This window comes from Xiphophorus couchianus, chromosome 1 (genome assembly GCF_001444195.1).
Source record: "Xiphophorus couchianus chromosome 1, X_couchianus-1.0, whole genome shotgun sequence".
Lineage (NCBI taxonomy): Eukaryota > Metazoa > Chordata > Actinopteri > Cyprinodontiformes > Poeciliidae > Xiphophorus > Xiphophorus couchianus.
In genome coordinates, this window is record NC_040228.1 from 24361323 (window position 1) to 24385178 (window position 23856).

A 23856-nucleotide genomic window follows, 5' to 3' on the forward strand; every position below is an offset into this window, starting at 1 on the left:
TACAGTGGTATTAAAAGTTATATCACATTTTATTTTTAAGCCATATCGCCCACATCCAACAAATTGTCATGTTGATGTTAGAAATAAGGAGACCCGAAGTCCTAAACAATTCTAAACTTTTATTTTATCCTAACAAGAGTGAAAAGAAACAAAGGCAACAGTAAAATGAAAAGTTTATACACAAACTCACGACAACTTTGTGTCTCCAATATCAACAATAATAATAATAATATAGTCATTTGAGCTCAAACAAAACAAATTGAGACCAGATGAGTTACACTTAAGTAACCTTATTTTGCAAAGTGAAAATAATGAGGTGGTGGATCAGACTGAGAGGAATACATCATGGAGTCAAAAAGGATGGCATCTACAAAAACAAAGCATTGAGCAGAAGGTAAGGATGGAAAGATAAAGCCAAGAGGTACATATATATTTATTCTGGGAAAGTAGCACCAAAAACATTAATGCCTGTTTTTAAAACACTTCCCAAAATTTACTCAGGGTGTTGAAAATGCACATCTCCTAGGAACAGCTTCAAACACAAGGTTAAATACAACTAAAAAAAAAAAAAAGAAAAAAAAAAGAATGTGTAACCATGGTGCCGTTTGTCTCAGGTCAGCAGTCTTAAATCCTGCACTCAGCGTCAGGATTCAGGCCCAAAAAACAGTTTAAATTAGCTTATCCAAGGTCAACATGAGCGCTCAAAGGAAGTGAAAGTGATGCTGTTGGTCCTGAGACTGAACAAGCGTTTAGCAACGTGGGGAGTTGCTAAACGCAACCGACTGACCTCGGAGAACTTGAAACCAAAGAAGCTGCTTTAACGGCAAGTCTCGCATCGGTTCAACAGTCTGGACAGAAATGTTCAGGTAAGAGTATGTGACGAAATAATAATAATGAAAATGAGAGATACTGCTGAGTTATCGATGCGACGGTGGAGTGCAGAAGAAGAGTCCTTTCTCTGTTAGTGTCTGACCACATGAGTGAGGGATGAAGCGGCGTCAGGGTAAATGGAGGAGGAGAAAGTGGAAAGGGGGACAGGGGGATGTCCTGCATCTCTCTATAACTTGACACTGTTTCTGGCACGGAGAGTTCTATTTCCTGGACAGATGTTTTTGCACGCAGCTCCCATGTTGGCCGCATCACAAAATCTGAGCAAACAGAAACACAATTACGTTTTGATAAAATCAGGAGCAATCTAGAGACGTTTCTGAGAACCAAAGCGTTACCTCTGGATGGATTTCGACGTTTGAGTGAGGACGAGTTGGGCTGTTTTTCAGAGGGCAGGTTTTCTTCGACTGGGAGGCGTCCTGGGGTTGATGCCCTGCTGCGTCCGCGCTGCTGCCTCGGTGACCCTTTCTCTTCCTTTTGTCCTTGGGTCGTCCGCGGCTCGTCCTCGCCCCCCTCTGCTCCTCAAGCTCGATCTTTTGAGAGAGTAAAAATGTTACTAATTCAGTTGCCAGAGCGTTTCATAAAAACACCTGGAGCCAGATTCTTTAATTTTGCTTCGTCCTTAATTCATTTTGATCATCAGATAAAAAATAATTAACCCGGGAATACTGCATCATCACTAGTTGCGTTAACACTGACCATACAATTGCACAATTAGACATTTTGAAAATAAATTTGCTCAATAGAAACACGGCAATTTTAGGGAAAAAAACCCCAATTTTTAGGTGAAAAGCTTTGGCACGAGGATGAGGTGGTTTTGTTTTTTGTTGTATTCTAAACTGCAAATGAAAAATACTTTCTTCGCTTCAACAGAGTCAGATGATCTACTACAGGATGTTACTTCTGGTGGAAACCACAAAGTGGACAACGACAGGAAGTGGTAGGAACATGACGGAGTGGCATGTTTTTTATCAGTTAAACTTATTCATGTGTGATTTTAATTGCATTTATTACTTAGTGGAAACACCACAATTACAAAATAGTGTTTTTGTTTCATATTAGTGGAATATTGACAATGTCTTGTGCACATTTGTAATGGAAACGCAGATACTGTTCTCCAGATAAGTTATGGATTTAAACCTCCGTTCAGTTATCAAAATCACATTTTCACTGATCACCTCTGATTGGTAGCAGACAAATCAAAACACTCAAAAAATCTATCTTTTGTTTATTAAAGGGTTTCTGTTATGCAATTTTAAAACTCTTTACATTTAAGACCAACATGAATTAAAACAATATTTTTGTTCATATATTTAAGTTATTTAAATTATGTTGACGCTTTCTTACTCTGGCATTGTTCAGTGCTTTTAAAAATCAAGGTAACCAGATTTTAGAACCTTATTACGTTACACAGTAAGTTTCGGGTTCTAGTCAGCCATTAAAATCAGTTTTTAAGCCATCCTCATTAATAACTCACTTTTTAATAGTGTGTTCCTGAAATTTAAAAAGTTAAGGATACGATTTTAAGATTTTTCTGTGAGTTTAACGAGTTATACATAAATAAAGCATCTGAATATAAAAACAGAAACCTTTGCTGAAAGCCTAAAGTGTATCTTTAGTTTTAATACGTCTCACCTTTTCGTCAGTACGTTTACACTCTATGTTGTTCATCCGTAGGTTTGACTGAAACGTCTTTGTTAGATTTCAATAGAATGTTTTGCTGTATGTCTGTGCCTGACCTGAATGAGCGTCTGCAGAGTTTCTCTGGGAGGGTCTGAGGCGGCCTGCAGGACTCTGTGGATGGTGTACGTCTGGTCCAAGGTGACCTCCAGCAGGTCTCCTTCCAGCTGCAGCTTCTCCAGCTGCTCCCTGGCGCCGGGGGACAGCGTCACCACTCGGCCTTTCAGAAGAGGCAGCAGGGGCAGCAGAGACTCCACGCCTGGGAGCAAAACGAGAGGGCAGCATTAAAAACGTTCCTTCAGCAGGATGCGGTCCGTAGGAAGAAACCAGCAGAACGTCCTACCTGTAACATTTGACTTCTTGCTGATGCCATTTTGACACTCAGCCTGCCAAACAGAGACAGGACAGATATTTAAAAGTTTGACCCGTTTACAGAAGATGTGACAAAGCTCAGGTTTTGCTACATCTAGAGTTGTTGTAAACAATTATTTCAGTAATCTACTATTTATTTTGACGATTAATTGAATTAAAAGAAATATCCTGTTCTATAGTAGCTGCTTAAGTAAAATAAATACATGAGAAAATAATAAATAAATAGTTTAGTCCTTTTTAACCCTCTTGTCATCTTAAAAGATGATGAGCCTTTCACTCTGGATGCAGTCTGGGAGCCTGGAACTGACCCTGTGTGCGCCTTTACAAATGTTTTTTTTTTTGTCTGTGTGGTTTCGGGAACTGACTGTCTGATGGGACACCTCCTCCCACTCGGTCTTTGCTGTCAAATGTCTTATTAACCCTCCTGCTACGACCGCAGGACAATTAACGAGAAATTTTATTCCTTAAAACACAATTCAACTGAATTATTGTTAGTCTCAAGTTATAAGTATGAAAAAAGAATTGAATGAGAAATGTTGCTAACTTTTAAAACTTAAACAGAAAAAAACTATTCTAACCTAGTTTTAATAATTTATAAAATGGATATCTCTTACGTTTTTTCAGTCACCCCCTCCCCACATCATTATTCTTCTTGAACAACAAGCAGGAACCAGATTATAAAAATTAAAGCTAAAAACAGGAAAGTTACACTAATAATCCTGCAGAAAGCAGAAAGAGGTCTGGAAATATTTCAAACTAGCAGCAGTTTAAAATAATTTATCAGGTTTATTTTGCTCACTGTTAACCTCTGACAAGTCGAAATACAAAAAATAAAATCTTTATTTTAGTAAAGTGTTTACTAACAAAGTTAGGAAACACTTTGTTTACTAAAGTATTTTTGCAATAATTTAAATTCAAGACTTTAAAGACATTTTTAATCCCTTTAATTATAAGACCAACATGGTTACAATAAGTTGAGCCAATGGATTTAAATACATATTTTTTATATATTTAAGTAATTTAACTGATGTGTTTAATTCTGGCATGCAAGACCAATCAAGGTAACCTGACCAGCACCTTCTTGCTGTACACAGTAAAGAAAATCAACACAGTGCACTAAAAAGTAAGGGTGCAACAATTTTACTGGCTCAAACATTCTTAATTTCGGGTCATCTGTGATCAACATTTCAGATAAAAAATTGATATCGGCCAAAATCGGATTTGGCAGGTCAGGTTTTTTAAAGATTGTAATCGGCGATTGGCCAGAAAACTGCATCTGGTACTAAAAGGTAACTTAACAAAGCCTCTGGGAATTTTAAAAATCGAATTACTCGAATCATTAAAGCCCGAGTTCCAACGTTAAGATTTGATAAAAACAATAACAATCTGAAAAACATAACTTACCTGTGAAGCATCGAGTTCCTTTGTCTTCTTTATGGGTGAACTGTCCTCCGTTAAGTCGATAACGCCGTCCTCTCCTTCTCCTCCCTCAGAGTCTGATAAGACAATAACCGAGTTCTCTTCTGCGTCTTTCTCCTTCTGCTCCTCTTTCTCTGCGAGTTCCTGCAGCTCCTGAAGCGCTCGCTGCAGCTCCGGCATCTCCAGCGCCTCCTTGGCCCGGCCCTGCCAGGTGATGGCTCGCTCCGTCAGACACTGCAAAGCCTCTCCTTCTGGCAGGCGCACGGGTAACCGCTGGAGCGCCACCAGCAACGCCAAGATGGTGGCCAAACGAGGGCGGCGCGACCGCTGACACTGAGGGCACAAAAAGCGGGTGTCCCAGTCCCACCAGCAGAGACGGTTGCTTTGTGGGCTGGAGGGCGGCAGGAGGGAGGGGAACGAAACGCAGCCGCCGTGGAACCAGTCCTTGCACAGATGGCAGCGGAGCTGAGGCGCACGCGGCGGCCCGGCGCACACGCACACCGACTGAGCGGTGGCGCTGCGGCTGCCGTTTCTGGTCTCCTTCACAGAGTCCTCAGAACGGTAAGACGTGTCCGTGTCCATGGTCTCGTCCCAGCGCCCGTTTTCCTTACAGCTCGCCGAGCTGAGTCCAGATTTACACAAGTTCAGTTTCTGCAGCCTCAGCAACGCCTCCTTCTCCTGGTGCTCACCTTCCTTGAAAGCCAAAACCTGGAAACGAAACACCGACACAATCACACAAACGTATCTGGAGCTAGTGAGGCGTAAAACACAAATCTACAAAGAAAACAAGAGAGAAAGAAAAAGAGTCGTTTGTGTTCTTTAGAGCAGGGGTGTTCAAAGGCTTTGTCATGTGGGACAAAATTGTCAAGTTAAAAGGACTTGCAATGCAAAAGTACTAAATTTTACCAACTGTTTTTGGTCTAGTTTCCAGCGCAAATATCTTAGTAAACTTTAAATAAAACAAAACTAACTTACAAGTAACTTATCAGCAAAATACAGGAGCTTGTTTTAAATAAATAAATTCCACAATATTGATAAAACTGTTGCTTATAACGGGAAAAATAGATTTTTATAAGCGAAATAATCTGCCAGTGGAACTAGAACTGGGTTGCTAGGTGACGGGCTGGGCTTGGCTGAGGTTGCTAGGTAACGGTGCAGTGCCCAGATCATGAAATAATCGGCCAGTGGAACTAGAACTTTTTCATCAATATTAAGGAATTATTCACTTAAAATAAGCTCCTATATCTCCCTGAAAAGTTGTGTGTAAGTTAATTTTGTATTGTTTCAAGTGAAGATATTTACACTAGAAACCAGACCAAAACACTTTAAGACTTTGTGAATTTTAAAAATAAAAATAAAAATCAGAAAAGTTATAATTTTAAACATTTTTTGTTGTTTTGGCTTGCAGAACAATAGACTAAACATGCAGCATTTTAATAGCAATATAATAACCAAGCAAATAAATTAACTAGGAAATGATGTCTTATTCTTCGGAGATCTAAAACTTATAAAACATTTTGTTCTCAACTCAATTCAACAAATTAATCCTCAGTTATAAAAACAGGATTCAAGTCACTTTCTTTCAAAATATGTTCTATGTTTTGCCAAGTTTAACAAATAAAATAAAATCTGGTTTGGGTGAAGCAAAGCCGACTTTAAATAAAAGTCTTTGAAAAGACGTTTGTTTAATTTTTCCAAAAGCTTGGTTATGAAGAGACAAATATTTTGTCATTTTCCATCATGTTGATAATAACTTTACCCAGACTACAAATAAAAAACAAATTCTCCATCTGTCTCCGTCAACTAGTTGCGCTGAAACGCCTACATTTTTTATCATTCTTGAATTGCAAAAATCAGTGAAAGGGCCAAAGGTCGGACACCCGTGCCCTGGAGATTGGGGTTCAGGATTCTTACGATAGCTGCCGGGTCCCTCAGCGCCTGAGCAGAGAGACCCAAAGTGTTGGAATCAGAGTCGTCCAGAGTTTCGTCCAGCGGCTCCGGCTCAGTCCGCCGCTCTCTCCTTTTCACACACGGACACAAAACCTGCAGCAGGCGAAGGACGGGTCACAGTTTAACGTTCACAGCAGTTTGACAAGGTGCAAAAAACACAATAAACCTGGAACTGAGAAGTATATAATTCAAATGTTAATTTTAATTATATAATTAAAATAATGTAATTAATTTTAATTAATGATATTATTAAAATACAGACTGCTACAAGAGATCATTCCTGCCAACAGCCATCACCATCTACAGTAACTCTGAAGAATCTGAATTAATGAGTTATAACAACATATGATTTCCCTTTGGGATCAATAAAGTATTTATTTGGTGGAATAACTAGGAGGTTTTCAATGGGGTTCAGTGCAGTGGGCTCTTAGTTTTTATATGCATATATATAAAACAGTTAACTCAGACTGTTAGAAAACAAAGCTTTCAGCAGATAACAGGACGGCTAACTGAAGTTGTTCTGAGTTTTCCATCTCTGGTTTGTTTGAAGCTCACCTCCAGTAAACTGTGCTGACTGCTTTTCTTCAGGAAGGTTTTGGTGGCCTTGTCCCTCCAGGAGTGAGCGCTGGTCACCTGCAGCTCCAGCTGCCTCAGCTCCTCCATTAAGACCGGTAAGTCCCTCCCAATCGCCACCAGGCCCTCCAGGTCGTCCAGACATGGGTAATGCTCCCCGTTCTGCAACGTCACATTAATGACTTTATTCATTCATTTCTCCTGACCATGTTATATGGTTTAGAGCACAAACATGAAAGAAACAGCAAAAATACTAAAATACTATTACCATTTAGCTCCCTAATGCCATCTCCTTATATATATAAATTTCTCTTTCTTTGGTATGTCTGTATGTTGGTTTATGGTCATTAAGAAAAAAAAATTTCAGAAATTATGCAAGTTTTGCAAAATGTATGTAATGTAGATAAATCTATAATCTCCTGATAAACAAAAAAATATATAGCAAGATTCCTGAAACAAATTACTAAAATTATATTAGAAAAATCTCATTTGATCTATTTTCCCTTTTGGATCAATAGTCTCAGGCTGAAAGGTGCAACATAAATAAAGTTGCCCTGACTTATTTTATGTGTGAAGATATCTGCAGTATAAACTAAAACTGCTTGGTTTTGTGTGTTTGGAATGCCGAAGAGGTCCTGCTCCTGTATTTTGCATAAACTGTGTTGCTTGGATTTCTTCGTACCTGGATTTCCTCCAGGTCTGTGACCCAGGCCTGCGCGCGCGTCAGGCAGCCCCGTAGAGCCTCGATGTTGGGCAGCTTGACGGGAATAAGCTGAGCCTCGTTCACGATCGCCTCCAGGGTGGAGAGAGGATGCTTCTGCCTGCAGGAGCGAAACAAAAGATCATCTGACGTCTCTATATCGTCATCACAGCTACCAAATGAATTAGGTGTTGTTACCTCTGTTCCAGGCAGATCTGTGCCTTCTCCTCCCAGCGCTCAGCGATGGTGAGCAGCTCCTGAAGCTCCGCCATGGCCGTCTCCACGGATACGCTCTGAGCCACGTTGCAGCCTGCCTCCATGAGGTTCCTCAGCACCTCCAGCGTCACCTCGTGCTTCTCCCCTCCTCCTGTGCCCAGCGTGCGCCTCACCTCTTCCAGCCAGTGGCCCTGCGCCTTTAGGCCCTGGAGTAAATTACACTCGGGCACCACGACGGGCAGCTTGCCCCCGTCCTCCAGCAGACTCTGCAGCTGCTCAGGAGGCGGCGACTCTTTCCTCCAGTCCTTGTTGTTGACCAGGACTTGGGCCTGTTTTCGGAAATCCTCAACTGTTTGCAAAACCACCTTGAAAAATTAAACATTGAAAGGAAGAATTTTAGACAAATAAATTCATGAGACATCTTCCTACAGTTTGATCACGTTGGGTTGTTTATTTATGGCATTTTATTTTCATTTTGAGCCACATTTAGATCATGAATGTTCTTAAAGAGCCGGTTGTACCACAATGTACTGATCAAACCTATTAAACTGTTAAAATATTAATAAGTAGCCATCTGAGCATTCGATGAGTACGTCTTTAAATTAAATATGTAACAATTTCCCCATTCATCAATTGTTTTTATGATATTTTTGCAAACAAAATAACTTATTTTGTGGATATAATTTACAAATATTTGCAAGCAACTTTGTAACATTTTAGTTTATGTTTAACAGTAAATGTGCCACATCGATCACAGGCTAAGTAACCCTGAGGCAGAAGTAATCGTAGGAAATACTGCCACCTGCAGGTGTTTTTGACTATTTTGGCAGAAAATTTTAAATAAACTCACAATTAGGCATTAGTGTGAAAAAGTGTAACGATCTGATGATTTTGCGTGCATTCCTGGGATCATGAAATTGCAAAAAAAACCCTGGAAGGACTGATTGATGTAATCTGGCAATGTGCAGATAAAAACTGGCTGGCTGCAGCCTCCGCTAACACTGTACAAGATCTCAATGACTGGTCTGACTTCTATGGATGATTTAACTCAGACCCTTCGATTAGAAAAGCAAATAAATACAATTAAGATGTTTTTTCAATTACATCAAATTGCTAAATCTTTATTCAAAGGACCTAAAAACAACCTTATCCCCTCTAGGTTTGTTACAACTATTAAAAACAGCATCATCTTCATCTCTTGCACTTGGTCTAAAATAGGGCAGCAACTAATGATCATTTTATTAATAGATTATTCTATCGTTCTGACGATTAATCGATTATTATGACAATTAATCAGATAAAAAATTTCACATTCTGCAGAGTTTTTATTTAACTAATTATGTCTTTTTTTATGCAATTTTAGATATACATTAGAAGATTCAACTAAACGAGTAATTCAGTCACTTTTGAATTATTATTCTGCTTTGATTTGACTGATAAAATATTATCTTTAAAGATTCTTTTTATGTGTTCCTGTGGAGTCTGGAGGGCCACATAAACAGCCTATGTTGGGCCACTTTTGGCCGTCAGGCCTCCAGCTTGACACGTGATTTACTGCAACATTATTCGACATGTTTCTTACCTGCACTTCCTTTAAGTGTTTAATCACACATGGTAGGTTTTGCATTTTCTCAACCAGGGACTTCAGCTCAGCCAAAGTCATCCTATCATCACTGAAAGGAAACAACATGAAAGTTTCTATAAGTCTGAATAAAAACAAGCTGCTAATGTAAGAGGTGAAGCTTGTGAATCATCTCACCCAGTCTTTGTGTTACTGAGGAGCTCGGCACTCTTCTGATGGCAGAACGCGATGTCTTTGAAAACAGCGTTGAGTTTCCTGAGAAGCTCGTTGTCGGGAAACCGTTTCTCTGCTGCTTCCGTCTTCAACTTCTCCAAGTCAAGAATTTCTGCAAATAAAATTTCACTTAACGTAAAGATCAACTTCTCTCTTCCAGTTTTAGTTTGTCATTTAGGGGGATTTTCTACCTATTTTGTGTCCTTCCTCCTGTTCAAGTGCCTCTTTTACTCTGTTGGCCCACGAATCAAAGGACTCCGACCTAACCTTTAATCGATGGAGCATGGCCAGCAACTCATCTAGGGTGTATCTGTACCTGCAGGGTAAAAACCAAAACCGTGAGTAAAGGCTGGACAGGGAAATGTGGCTCCAGAAAAATTAAAGAGGGGACTTGCTGTGGTGTACCCCAAGGCTCTATACTCAGTCCTATATATTTTCCTTCATTGTTATGTTAATGATAACCCAACTTATTTACTTTTTCCTCTCTGACTGCAGCTTCTGCTTACACTCTACAAGATAAGTAGAACTAAGATGTTCTCTCAGCTGCACCAAATTGCCAAAGATCAATTTATCTTTCTTTTAAGTACCTAGAAAACAATATTCAAGCCTTCATTGTCTCGGTTTGTTACAACATTAGCCACAAACATTATTCTTGGGCTGCAACTAGTTGTTTCAGAAATCAATTGTTTTGTTATGGGTAGAAATAACTTCTCTTTCTAAAGTGTTTTTTTTAATCTTATAAGCGAAATGTAATTTTTTCTACAGTTTTAGTTTAAATATCGGCTCTGAATATGTTGTCCTTTCAGAAAACTGCGTTTTTTTGTATAATCCAGTTAATGATTAATCAATTACTAAATCAGTTGAGTATTATTTCATGATTAATCATTTCCGTCCAACTCTAATTACAATTGTCAGTTAACGGCTTTTGGAAAGTGTGACCACTTCACACCATTGTTTTAATGACTGTTCATTAGTTTTCACATTGGTTTCACCATTATTTTTTACTTAATTTTCAAAGGTTATACCTGAGGTAGAGCTTTTCGGTGGGGCAGTTGCACAGATCCTGAGTGTGATAGAGACACACGAGTCGTTCGGGACAGTTGGAGCAGGCCAGAGCGGAGAGGAAGCACGTCGTCTTACATTTATCACACTGTCTCTCATCATCAGGCAGCAGCTCAAAAGCTTCTCGCTCTGCTTCCGTGATGCCCTGCAAATGCAGACAAATCCTCACAACGTCAGCTACGGTCTACCTCCAGATAAATATCACCATTCACTTCTGCGCCTCACCCTTTCCATCAGATTCTTGCGCAGTTTTCTCTCCTCTTGAACGATGATGAACATCTCCCGATGCGTAGCTGCAGCCAGGTTAAGGTCCAGTTTCTCTGGACATGCAGCCATTTTACAGGTGAGCTCCTCGTGAGAAAACACACAATACCTCCTCAGGCGGCGGTAATGCTCAATACAGTGTCGACCAGCAGGGAGCTGCAAATACAAACACATAAACTCCTTAGTATCGTGTAAGTAGAGCTGCCAATTAGGCCTGTATCAATAATAAACTTAGCTGGATGATAAACTACAGAATTTATTGTTGCTTTGAGATTATTATCAAGTGATACAAACAATAACACGTTCTTAAGTATCAGTAAATTTCAAACTAATGAACATTTAACACTGAAACTGAAAAACATTTTAAATATCCAAAAATAAATAGATAAATAAAAAAACAATTTTATTTCTTGTTTCTGAAGTTTGTAAACAAAATTGCCCTTCAAATAATTTTACCAAAGCATCAGACTGAGGACTTCTTTCATCCAGTTTTTGGTAGAAACAGAGAGAGAAGATAAAACTGCAAATAATGCAAAATTTAACCAGGTTAAAAAGGAGCTTACTGGGAAATATGTTGTCTCAAAACAGACCTAAAATGCTATTGATAATTTTAAAAAGGTATAAAATAATTGTACATTTAAGGATGAGAAAGTGGATTTTAAGTGTCACACAACATGGAAATAGTTTAAGTGTATTTGATGTTTACAGATTTAAATGTTTATAAGCCGAGTACGAGAGGAGCAGGAAATCAGAAGACCTTCTATCTGCTCCTTTTTGAACAAATAATGTAAAATTGCACGTCAATTGGGCATGATAATTTTTTACTTTATGCCTGTTTGAAATAAATTTAGTGAATACATGGAAATTACTGAGCTTGTTTTAATTTATCATGCAATTGATTTATTTCTTATTGTGACTCTACAAATTAGACCAACGTGAGAAAAACGTACCCAATCTGCAGTGCAGAAGTTGACTGCTTCAGCAAAGTTATATCCCTGATTGAAGCCACTGTGGTAGGCTCTAGGAAAGGTGATCACAAACTCGCCGGCACACTGGTTAGTGCGTACCACCTAGAGTTTGGAAACAGGAAGTTAACTGGAGAAGCTCCACAGAGCGGCTCGTCTCTGAGCCGTCGCTGATGCAGTACTGACCGGTACCCCATGAGCCATGAGGATATTGGGGTTCATGATGGTGACGAGCTGGTGCAGGAGGTCGGGTTGGTACTCAAATAGCTCTGGAGTCAGCTTCTTCATAACATCTTCAAGCTGTTCAGCTGCCGCAGAGGGAACTCCATACCAAGTCTTGGGTTCACCCCTGGAGGTTAAGGGAGGAAAACGGAGCCTCAAGCTTCACTTAAACACTTTACTACTGCATTCATGCTCATACAGGAACACAGACAGAGGCGATGAAGGTGAAGTACCAGTGCAGGTAGTTGATGGAGTAGCTCCAGTGATCCTCAATGTGCCAGCAGAACGTTGAAAACACCATGCCCACGTAAAGCCAAGGCACCTTCATCCCAGAGATGTCCCCATTAATATGGCAGAGGAGCGACTGCTCCAGAACAGGCATCACGTTTAGGTTCCAGCCAGAGCGCGCGTACTCCTGCCCAACAGAGACAAAAATGGCTCAGTTTCAATGAAAAGGATTTCGTTCTCAATTAATTTGAACAATTCAGGCTACAAACATCATTCATGGAGAATATGCAAAACATAATTTAATATTTTCACCTGTATTTACCAACATATAACATTACAGTTATGTACAATTTATAACAGAACGTTAGACTGTCACTTCCCATTGTTATTTGCTGTATGTTTATTATTACTTTATTTATTTGTTATTTATTTACATATTTTAATTTGTATTGTGTGCTATGCTGGGAAAAACAAAATGTTCCCCCCTGTGGGGATAAATAAAGTATTATTTTATATAAACAAAAGAGGCTCATTTTTATCAAAATGTACCACAGAATGACACAGGAAAGCCATTAACAACCGATGAGCTAAGAAGAGAAAACTATCAGCATACCTCCTCTTCTTTCGTGAGCTCCTTCTTCCCGTTATTCATAGGAAAGCCACTCCCAAACTCTTTGGAGTGAATGTCTGCTCCATATTCGACAGTCACGTCTTCTTCAATACTGCTGACTAACCTCCAGAACTCCCTCTCCACGAGTTCAGTGGGAACCATCTACACAAAACAAGAGCGCTGGACACTTAACCTCTGTCTCTAATCTCACATCAAAGAGTCCTGTAATTTCCAGCTGAACTCACATGAACAGGCATATTGAAGTAATCGGCTTTGAACGAGTCGGCCATTTCTCCAAAACTCTGCAAAGTGTACTCTCTTGTTGCTTGCTCAAAGCCAAAGGCTTCCGACGGTTTCTTACACTCCTGAGGAAAAGACAAGATGCGATAAGTAAGGAAACTCAAAATTAACCCTGGTTTCTCTTTTGGCTGAAAGAAATCAATTAGGCTGTGTTCACACTGCAGCCTGAAGTGACCCAATTCTGATTTTATGGCCTTAATGCGACCTGTATCTGGTCTTTTCATGACAGTCTGAAGAACTCAGAGCAGATTTTTTTGAATGTGACCCAGGCTGCTTGGATATGTGGTTCTAAACCCGAAACGTCTCCTGTCTGTAAAGCTCTCTCCGTCAGTCGGTCAGTTTAAGTCCAGAGTGAAAACTCATCTACTCTCCCTGGTCTTCAACACAAGTTAAAGAGAAAAGGTAAAGGAAGAAAGAAAAATGCTGCAACTAAAATGTAGGTATTGTTTGGTTTTCATTCATACTACTAGCTTTTGGTATTGTTGCCAAATTTATATTTGTCTTTATTATTTTTTTTTACCCGTCCAAGGGGTCTTTTGTGGGCTCTAGTGTCCCTTATACGACAGTAGACTGACAGGAAACAGGGAAGGAGAGGGGGAAGACATGCGGCAAATGTCGTCGGGTCCGGGAGTTGAACCCGCGACGGCCGCGTCGAGGACTGAAGGCCTCCAAATACGGGTCGCGCTAACCGCTACGCCACCACGGCACGCCTTATTTGTCTTTATTTTTACTTGATTTTATGTTCTATTTTATAATCTATCTGCCTGTGATGTTGTGTTTGTTATGAAGCAATTTGGTCTGCTGATGCTGCTGTAAATCTTCTGTAAAACTAAACTTTGACGTGACTAAGGCTGCATTCACACTGCAGCCTGAAGTGACCTGATTCTGAGCTTTTTGCCTTAATGCAACCTGTATCTGATCTTTTCATGACAGTGCGAACAACACAGGTCAGATTTTTTTCGAATGCGACCCAGGCCGCTTGGATATCCGATACATATCCGATTCAAACGTGACCTAACGGCCAGGTGGCATCCATCCGACCTGGACGTCACTAATGCTCGACAAATGTCACTACTCTGCGTCCTGACACGCCCAAGCGGGAAGAAAAACAACATGGCGGACGATAATGAGGATTAAGATATTAATATTCTGGCTCCGGTCGGACAACAACTTCAAAATCATAAGATACTGTATGCTCCACCATGTTTACACTGAGCACTTCTTCTTCGCACGCTCTCGATGTGTGACGTTACTGCGCCCTCTACTGCACATGCGGGACATTTTCAGATCGTTTATAGTTCTCACTTGAGATCACATACAAGTCGCATATATTTGGAAGTGTGAACGACAACGTCCAAAAAAAATAATAAAAAATCCACTTTCACTTCAGACTGCAGTGTCAATGCAGCTTTAGAGTCTTTTTTAAAAAAAATCTTTCAACTTACTTCAGCGACACACTTTGGGCATCGCCACTTGCTTTTTGGAGGATCGGTGAGCGGCGGTAGGAGACAATACGTGTGATAGTTTTCATCACAGCTGTCGCACTGCAGGAGTTTCTCATCGTCATCTCCCCGGCCACACATCCGACAGATAAAAGAATCCACCTTTGGAAGCAAGAAAAGAAGAAAACAATTATCATTTCATTACATCAGAACAAATTAAAAGTGCAACAACTCCTGGACTTACACACTGAGGGTTGGTAATGTTTCGTCTGAGCCTCATGGTCATTTTGGATCCATCATCCTCTCCGTATTCTGCTTTTACTTCTTCCTTCTTTACTTCCGCTTTGACTGTAACAGTCAGAGGAGGAAGCTGCAGGTTGGATGAACCCTCATCAGTTTGCTTCTCTTCTGGGTCGAGATGCTCAGGTTTGATGGGAGCGTCACCAGGAGCATCGTCAGAAGCAGGAAGTGTGGCGTCCTTGATGGTAACAGTCTGAGGCAGATCATCTGAAAAGAAGAGAGAAAAAGAACAACGTCTTCAACTTATCACAAACTCTGGAGGATTTCAATTATGGAAGAAAGTTATGATTTAAGTCATAGAACTATTTTTTTTTTGGCTAAAGTAGGTTGGATACACATTTCTAAGTAGGACAAAAAAGATTTGAGTCACTTGAGTGAACTGACTACTCACAACCGAATGCAGCAGCGTCATGAGTAAAACCTTAAAATGGACGTTTTCATTACCAGTGGGTGTAAAGCTTTGTCAATGTCGCATTAATATCAAAAAGATATTAAAATTTAAATTATAATTTCAAAAAAATTTAAATTTTGTCATTTAAAATTTTTCATTATTTTTTAAAAATTAATACTGATCCAAAGATTTCTGATTTTTTCTAACAAATTTTTGAAAGTCAAAAATTTTCTTATTGTTCAAAAACATTTTTGTGATTAATCTAAGAAACTGAGGTTTGAAAAATGCAATCATTTCTATACAGCTGAAAAACCACCTCATCCTAGCACAAAAACGTGTTTTTTCTAAATTGCCGTGTTTCCATTAACCCAAATAATTTTCATAATTCCAATTTGTGCAAAAATATGGTAAATGGAAGCTGAACTCCTTGTAACATGACAAATAACACTAAATTCACCTTTTTTCTTGAAGCCTTTGTCCCTTGCTACAAGTCCAAGTCCCATCATCTTTGGTCCGGCTCCGTAGATCTGCAGCTTCTTCAGCTCGGGGTTCTTCTCTATGTCTTCCTCTGTTGGTTCCGGCTGCGAATAAAACAACACTTTCATTATGAAGCCACGGACGGACAGCAGCATCTACTTCACCAAACACACAAGCAAAGCAACAACCGAGTGATCACCGAGTGCAGAACAAAGTAAACGTACTAAATGCATCACAAGAAAGGATTAGGGATTCAAAGGAAGGAAATGTTAACCTTTAACCCAGTGGCAACTAAAAGGACAGGAGCATCCATCACTAGAAAACTAACCCACCAGCAGACGCAACCAGTCATGGTGAAGAGGGAGTTTCAACATACACCATATTCTTGCATACTGTTAGTATATAAATGAAATATTAAAACATGTAAAGAACAATAAAGTTTTTAGAAGATGTTTAATAATAGAAAGTTTAAAAAAGGCTTGAGTTGTACATGTTAATACTTTTTTTTTCTCCGAAGAGTTTTTGTGGCGTTAGTGGCTCATATTTTTTGTGACAATAGGCAGACAGGAAGGAGGGCGAGGAGAGGGGGAAGACATGTGGCAAAGGTCGCCGGGACCGGGAGTCGAACCCGCGACGTCCGCGTCGAGGACTAAGGCCTCCAAACATGGGGCGTGCTAACCCCCTGCGCGCTAACCCCCTGCGCCACCACAGCACGCCCCAATGTTTACACTTTAAGAGAAAAATACTTGCCAAGAGTCAACCCTGCTCACCACTTCTTATTATTTTCACACAAAAAAACCTCAAACTTTCTAGAAGAAATTAATATTTGCTAGAAAAACTAAATAAAATTATGAAAAAAAAAAGAAAATTAGATGATGATAAATTTTAAACATTTATTTAAAAAAAGTTTATTTTCTTATTCAATTTTTAAAATTATAACAAATGTTATCAACATTAAACAATTACATGTTAAAAAATCAAAAATCTGTATTTTAAAAAAAGAAATTTTTAAGTCAGATTTTTTTTTCTATTATAATTTACATTTTTATTAATGTAAAAAATTGTGTATTAATAAAAAACAAAAACAAAATTCAGTATTTAAAAAAAATTATATTTTTTAGTATTTTTATACCAAATCTTTGAAAACAACAAAAACAGAAAAACACTCAGTGTGACGATATTCTGAACTCTTCTCATGTAACCAACGTTTTTCTCTTACCTGCACTGAACTGAATCCTGCTATGAGGGATTTATGTATTTTAAAGAATACCATTTTAAGTTATCGAAACTTAAAAAAACCTAACAGACTCAGGTTTAAACTTGCAAAAAGTCAAAACACATTTTAAAAAGTTAAAACCCAACAAACCCTGTCATCATTTTGAACAGGTTCCACAACTAAAACTGACCCACTGAAATAAACGCTGGGTGCAAATTTCAAAACTATTGTGTGGTAAGAGTTTCACAATAAAAGCCTTTCACAATACTTTGAGATGTTGTTAAAATGCAATCAATGACAAAAAAAAAGAAAGAAAAAGAAACATATAATGCCCTAAAAGATGCTGTTCCACAATGTTTCGATTTCCAAGTGATTCCAAAATGGCTGAATCAAAACCACCTGAAGCAATTGCAGGTAGAAATGCATCAAGCAGAAACTCAGGACAAAAACGACTGGTTTGTTCAAAACAATAAGATGTAATTTACTTTTACTGACAAGGAAATAAATCAAACCTAACTGTTAAAGGGACTCTTTGTTGTGGTTCTTACTCCGAGCAGAAGACGCAGGTCGCTCTTTGTTTTTTCAGAGAGGTGATTAAATTCAGACAAAGCAAAAAATAATAATTTTAAGCAAATGCATATCAGCTATTTATTTAATGTTTATTCTTATAACTTTTGTTGTTTTAAGCTGTTAAACATGATGTAATTTTAAATGTGCTTCATAAATATGTTAACCTTCTAAAAGAAGTGAGACTTTCAGGCGTAAAAAGGAGCATTCACAATTTCAAACTCCGTCCATCACTGATCAGATTGGATTTAAAAATATTAGCAGCCTTTTGGAAGACTCACATTTAAAAGGTAAAAATTTTAAAATAAAATAATAAAAAATCAATTATTTTGTTTTTGATCTAAAAATTAAAACTACAATTCTGTTTTATGGCGACCACTTTCTCGCACATGGTGTGACGTCACCTCTGGGGCCAATGTACCTACTTAATGCGCATTCTCAACAGAAATAACACTGTTAGCGATATTTAAACACTACTAGCATTATTTAGACACCATAAGTGTTATTTCGAATTGAATTAAACTTTATTGTCATTGCACATGTCTAGTACAAAGCAACCAAATGCAGTTTGCATCCATCCAGAAGTGCTTAACAGAATAAAAAATATATTACAAATGTACATTGAAGTATTTTCTTTTCTTTCATTTTACAAAAATATACTATTTAAACCCTTTTAAAGGTAATAGTGTCTAAATAACACTCATAAATAACACTATGAGTTATACCTCTGAATGACAATCAGAATCTGATTTAAAAAAAAAAAAAAAAAAAAAAGCCAGAGCAGTAGGTGAAAACTTTTTAAATTAGTGATTAGGAATTTGCCACAAATCTGATCGGTGCATCTCTAGTTGCAAGTCCTTCAGTCATGCAGCTGCAACTCTGTCACTCCTCCAATTTTGCTTCATACTTTCTAATACTATTGACACTTTTGTAAGCGAAAACAGAAAAAGCAAAAGAAAATTTGCATGATGATGTAGGACAAACTCACAGAAGTGTTAGCTTTAACTAAAAACAAGCAAAAAAAGAAGCAAATTTCACCAATTTGACTATTTTTAGTCACAAATTGTACTCTGTAGTTAATTAAACAAGTATTTTTAATAGGTCTACGTAAATGCACTCAAATGAGAACCCATGCAGCCACAGTGTTGGCGTCTGAAGTGATAGCAGAGCAGGCCGAATCAAAGGAAATGTAAAAAATTAGGACATGGACAGCTCAGCAAGTAAGCATTTAAAGGCAAGAATTAGTAAAGAGAATATGGGTGAAAGAAAGAGAGCAAAGCGAGTCAAAAATACCCTGGAAGAGTTAGTTTTTTATAGCAGTTTCAATGTTTTTTTATAGACGTATAGAAGGCTACAAAAAGGTTTCGGGGACAGCTGGCAACATCTGTAAAAACCTGAAAACTCTGGAATACATCTTTACACAATAAGGCTAAAACTGATAACCGCAATTTTAATAATTACTGCTTTTTTTGCTGAAACGACACCCCATTCCTGATGGCATGGTAATGTTTTAGTACTTTAAAACAAGTGAGACTTTTTTCTTTTTTTTTTTTTTTTTTAGGTATGGTGGGTTAGGGACAGCAAAAGGAGGGAAGAGGGGGCGGAAAGTGAGCTCTTTTGCTCAGAGGGGCAGTACCGCAGAGATGAGTTGAGAGCCAGTGGTGAGAGGATGGGGGGTCAGATCCTCTGGACCCTGCAAGGGGAGACAATAACAGCAACAATAAACTAAGACAAGGAAAATGGAAAGTGGCAGGGAGTAAAGTCTGGAAAAGATAAGCCAGAATAAAACATCTCTCAACATCTGCACATTATATTCCTTTACCAGAATGTTCTGGAGAGAGTTGCCTCATTTAAAGTGTTTTTGTCTGTTCATTTGCAGTCTTGACAGATTAAAATGTTCTGAGGCCACCAAAGATCGAGTTTTGTTTTAGAAAATGTAATAATCTGTTTTAAATGTCAATTTAATACGATCAAATTCCTCTTTGTGGAAGGCAAACAAACAGCTGCATCCAGATATGTATTTTAAATGAGGCAGCTTTTAAGACAAAAATCTAAATATTTGAAAAGTCTTAAGTTCTGCAATTAAATGCTTACTTACAATCTTGCTTTTCATGCACACCAAGATAAAACAGTATGCCAGCATGAAGAAGATAAATCTGAGGATATAGAAACTAATTTGTTGGGTCCAAACCTTTGAATCTGTCCAGTACAGCTGAGTGTTTTCAACAGTGAAAAAGAATGGGAACTAAAGCTTCACTAGCAACTTTTATAATCAGGACAAAGACCCAGTTTAACAGGAGATATTTTATCTGAAATATTTAATCATCATCAGTGGAAAATTGATGTCCACATTGTGAAAGACCGCTCTGCTTCAATGAACAATTTATGTGTTTTTTTTTCCACTGGTGGTTTTATGAATCCTGTCAGCACTTTGGTGCAGTAGGAGAGAAGTTGACACTGAACTATACAAGTGTAATTTTATCAAAAATGTAAGGCATTTTAGTGTTTTAATTCAAAATGTGTATTTATTTGTTACACAGAGATGTATTTTGAGCATCTACTCCTGATCGTTTTGATGATTATGGCTCCTTTTGCATTAATTGCTGCATCAGTGCAGCATAGCATTTAAAAATACAGCTCTGAAAAAATTGAGACCACTTAAAATGATCAGTTTCTCTGATTTTACTTTTTATAGGTAAATGTTTGAGTAAAATAAACATTGTTCTTCTATTCTATGAACTATTGACAACATGTCTCCAAAATTCCAAGCAGAATTTTAGTTTTTATTTGCAGAAAATGAGAAACGGTCAAAATAATGAAAAAGATGCAGAGCTTTAAGACCTCAAATAATGCAAAGAAAACAAGTTCATATTCATTTAGAAACAACATTACTAATGTTTTAACTCAGGAAGAGTTCAGAGATCAATATTTGGTGGAATAACCAGGAGGTTTTTAGTGGGGTTCAGCGCTGAGGTCTCTTAATTTTTTTCCAGTTGTATATTCACAGATTTACGTTCAAAGTTTACGTTGAGACCACTTTACAGGAATCTTAACACAGCGATAATTAAAGCAGGTATTGGACCTTTTGGCAGTGTGGTAGAAGTTTTGTCCTGCTGGAGGAAAAAAAATGGACGTTTTGGCAAAAGAGGAAAACAAAAAGTGCTTTAAAGTTTCCAGGTACACGGCTGCACCTTCCTCTGCAAACGACATGAATCCTCAATCATCGCTAACTGTGTCAGGCTGGACTTCAAGCAGCTTCTGCCACCCTGGGTTCTAACCTAAATGCACGAGAGGATTTCTGCACCATTGGGCAACAATCTGTTCTCCCTTTGAGATGCTTCTGGCGCCGTCTCTGGTTCGGGAGTGGCTCAATGCAAAGAATGAAACGGTTGCAGTGAACTTTTTCTGACCAAACTTTTCTTTCTTTCACTCAAATTTCCATCAGTGTGTCTGGAAAAAGCCTCTCTGATCAGCTAGCTTCTTGTAGCATTTGTGGCATGGCTGTTTATATGACAACTGCAGGGTTTCCCCCAGTGTATTATAAGTCTGGCGGGCCACCAGGCTTTACTTGTGCCCCCTCCATGCTGAGCATTGCTTATCCAAGTTTCTTTTTTTAAATGTTTGCATTTTTAAGACTTTATGGTTGGTGTTCAGGTATTAATCCTCCAATCACACATAATTATTAACTGATATTTTCAAATTTTCTGACAACTTTAAGCATTTTTTTAAACTCAAAAACACGGTGGGCCGCTGGATGAATGACTGCCGAGCGCCCAACCACCGGGCTTAGCAAGTTTTCTGGGGGAAACCTTGAACTGTGCAATCTGCACTCTTGTCTTCTTTTTTTCTTTTTTTTTTTAAATAAAACATTTTTGTTTCAATTGTTCAAACAGAATAGGGTTGTTATTTGAAGTTGGCCATAATCATCAAAATTAACAAAAACATACAAACTTTTTTGACTGATTTCGGTTCTTAGGTGAACCAAAATATTCAACCACATCACATTATCGCAGTTTTACCAGTTGATTTTTTTTTTATTCAATGTCAAATAATTTGAAGACTTTGAATTAATGAGTTACAAGATCATTTTATTTCCCTTTCAATAATGCATTTTTCAATTTGAAATTAAGGCAATATTAATAAATAATTAGTTAATCTAGTGAACAAAAACATTACTTAGAAGAGAATTACTGAGAAAGTGCTTAAAGAGAATTTGAACATCTCGAGATAAATTAAATGGGGAAAATCTAGCCTATAAAAGTTTTAAAGGGCTAAATATCTCAGACTACACATTTCATTTTCCTCAAGCTAATTTTCTTATGAAACATTATTCCAGACTTGTAGGCATTTGTAGCATTTAACTATGTAATCTTTTCTACTGACGATGTTTGCTGCTATGTAATGTTTTATAAATGTTTTTGTGCTTTTTCAGTGTTTCTATTCAAAATGTATAAAAAAAACAAATCACAAACACACTACTGCCAATCATCAAAATTAATAAAAATACATCTGGCACACTCCATGTAAATCCAAACGAGTATGCATATAACAACATTTTGATTATGTTTATTCTAATTTAATGTATGCGCCGGTATGTAACAATGACAAGTCAGTCTAATTTTTGGTTGCTTTAGTAAAACAAAAAGGCTGCAGACAACTGAAAGCAGAATATCTGGATATTATGTTCAAACTCAAACAGGTGCAGTGATATTTTACTAGAGAATAACCCATTAACTGAATGAACATTACATGATTTTTGGGATATGGTCATCCTCACACACTGTCCTACATATATCGCTTTTAATTCAGTTTGCAAAATTTACCAACAAAAAGGAGAAAAATGTAAATGGAGAAACATAAATATGCATGTAAAAATAGGAATGTTATAACCAGATGTAGCCTGATCCAGAAGCTGTGTGTGCAATAGAAACAAGAGAGTAAAACACATTTTCACATCACGCAGCTTGTAAAAATAACTACCTTTTTGTATATTTGGATGAGAAAGCATCAAAGAAAAGCATAAGAATGTGAGCAGAAAACAAAATACCCCAGAAGCACAAAGCAATAACGGCAGAATTAAGCAAAGCAGCAGGATGGGAAGCAAGCAAGCTGGAATCCGCTCTGAGTGCACCGAATCGTTTTCTGGACACAAACATTCGTCTGACGCCATTCAGTTCGCTGGAAAAAACTCATTTATAGTCGCAGCTCACGTCAAACACAGAAAACACACCTGACGTTCATAATAAGACCGCAGAGTTTACTCATTTGACTGATGATCAAACATCAGGCTTTACAGTTCATAAAAACTAAAGAGCAAGTGCAGTGTTCAGTCTTATGGTGCTCTGATATTGTATTGGAAAATCAGTTTTAATCACCAAAGTTACTCAACCTGTCAGATATAAAGAAACACTTTAAAACAGTCTAATTTTTAAAAGCTGTAGAAAAGGGGAAACACTAAAATAGATCCCAAATGTTTCCTGGAAGACCAGAAAGATAAAGAGTGTGGGGGAAAAAACCCCACTATACCTATAGTGCGTTTCTGTCTGGATTCCAGAAGAAAATGTGAGAAAAGAAAAAGAACGTTTAAAAGATGGTAGGCTTACAACATTTTCTGAGTCGACTAAGATTTTTCTGATCAGAATTTGATTTTTGGTCCACTCCTAATTCCACTTCTGACCGAGTAGGGAGCAGATTAACAGCAACAATCATTCATTTAATGGTTTTTTTCCTTTTAACTTAAGAACAGGCCTGTTACAATAAGCAGTAAATCAATTAATCACATGATAAATTAAGTTAAACTCAATAGTTTCCATTTTAATGACTTATCATTTTTCTCTTTTTCTACAAAAAACTGGATGATAAAATTCTTCAGTCTCAACTATCTATTTTGTTTGAAGGACATTTTTGTTTACAGAAACTTCAGTTCCCATTTTATTGGTTGTTTCTGTTTTTATTAATTTATTTTGCATATTTAAATGTCTGCCAGTTCCCCAAATGTTAATTGTTCATAAGAATTTAACGTTTATTAATGCTGTTTATAATGCCATTACCATTACGTAACTTAGGAATGCACCGATATGAAAATTTGGGCCAATATCAATATCCGATATTAATATTGCTGTTATGGCGATAACAGATGTTTATCAGTATTATGTATTTTTCTGTACTGTTTTGACACCTTTAGAAAAAACCCAACTAGAAACAGATAAAATAAAAATT

General features: G+C 37.8%; 1 protein-coding gene across 4 annotated transcripts in view; it reads right to left on the reverse strand.

Annotated features, from left to right (window-relative positions):
• Positions 1–105: 105 nt before the first annotated feature.
• kdm5c (lysine demethylase 5C) overlaps positions 106–23856 on the reverse strand; it is a 32034-nt gene continuing 8283 nt past the window's right edge. For 3 of the 4 annotated variants that reach the window (XM_028015977.1, XM_028015986.1, XM_028015992.1), the window contains 23 exons: positions 19274–19330; positions 15835–15958; positions 14931–15193; positions 14690–14848; positions 13190–13309; positions 12948–13106; positions 12340–12521; positions 12071–12233; positions 11870–11989; positions 10881–11075; positions 10619–10800; positions 9785–9909; positions 9558–9705; positions 9381–9471; positions 7781–8163; positions 7565–7703; positions 6865–7044; positions 6274–6402; positions 4345–5067; positions 2912–2954; positions 2628–2827; positions 1227–1421; positions 106–1148 (listed from right to left, as the gene is read on the reverse strand). In XM_028015977.1, the coding sequence (XP_027871778.1) occupies positions 1140–1148; positions 1227–1421; positions 2628–2827; positions 2912–2954; positions 4345–5067; positions 6274–6402; positions 6865–7044; positions 7565–7703; positions 7781–8163; positions 9381–9471; positions 9558–9705; positions 9785–9909; positions 10619–10800; positions 10881–11075; positions 11870–11989; positions 12071–12233; positions 12340–12521; positions 12948–13106; positions 13190–13309; positions 14690–14848; positions 14931–15193; positions 15835–15958; positions 19274–19330 (4089 nt within the window). In that variant the 3' untranslated portion in view covers positions 106–1139. The remainder of the gene's footprint in view (positions 1149–1226; positions 1422–2627; positions 2828–2911; positions 2955–4344; positions 5068–6273; positions 6403–6864; positions 7045–7564; positions 7704–7780; positions 8164–9380; positions 9472–9557; positions 9706–9784; positions 9910–10618; positions 10801–10880; positions 11076–11869; positions 11990–12070; positions 12234–12339; positions 12522–12947; positions 13107–13189; positions 13310–14689; positions 14849–14930; positions 15194–15834; positions 15959–19273; positions 19331–23856) is intronic. The other variant, XM_028015997.1, reaches the window with a different exon arrangement.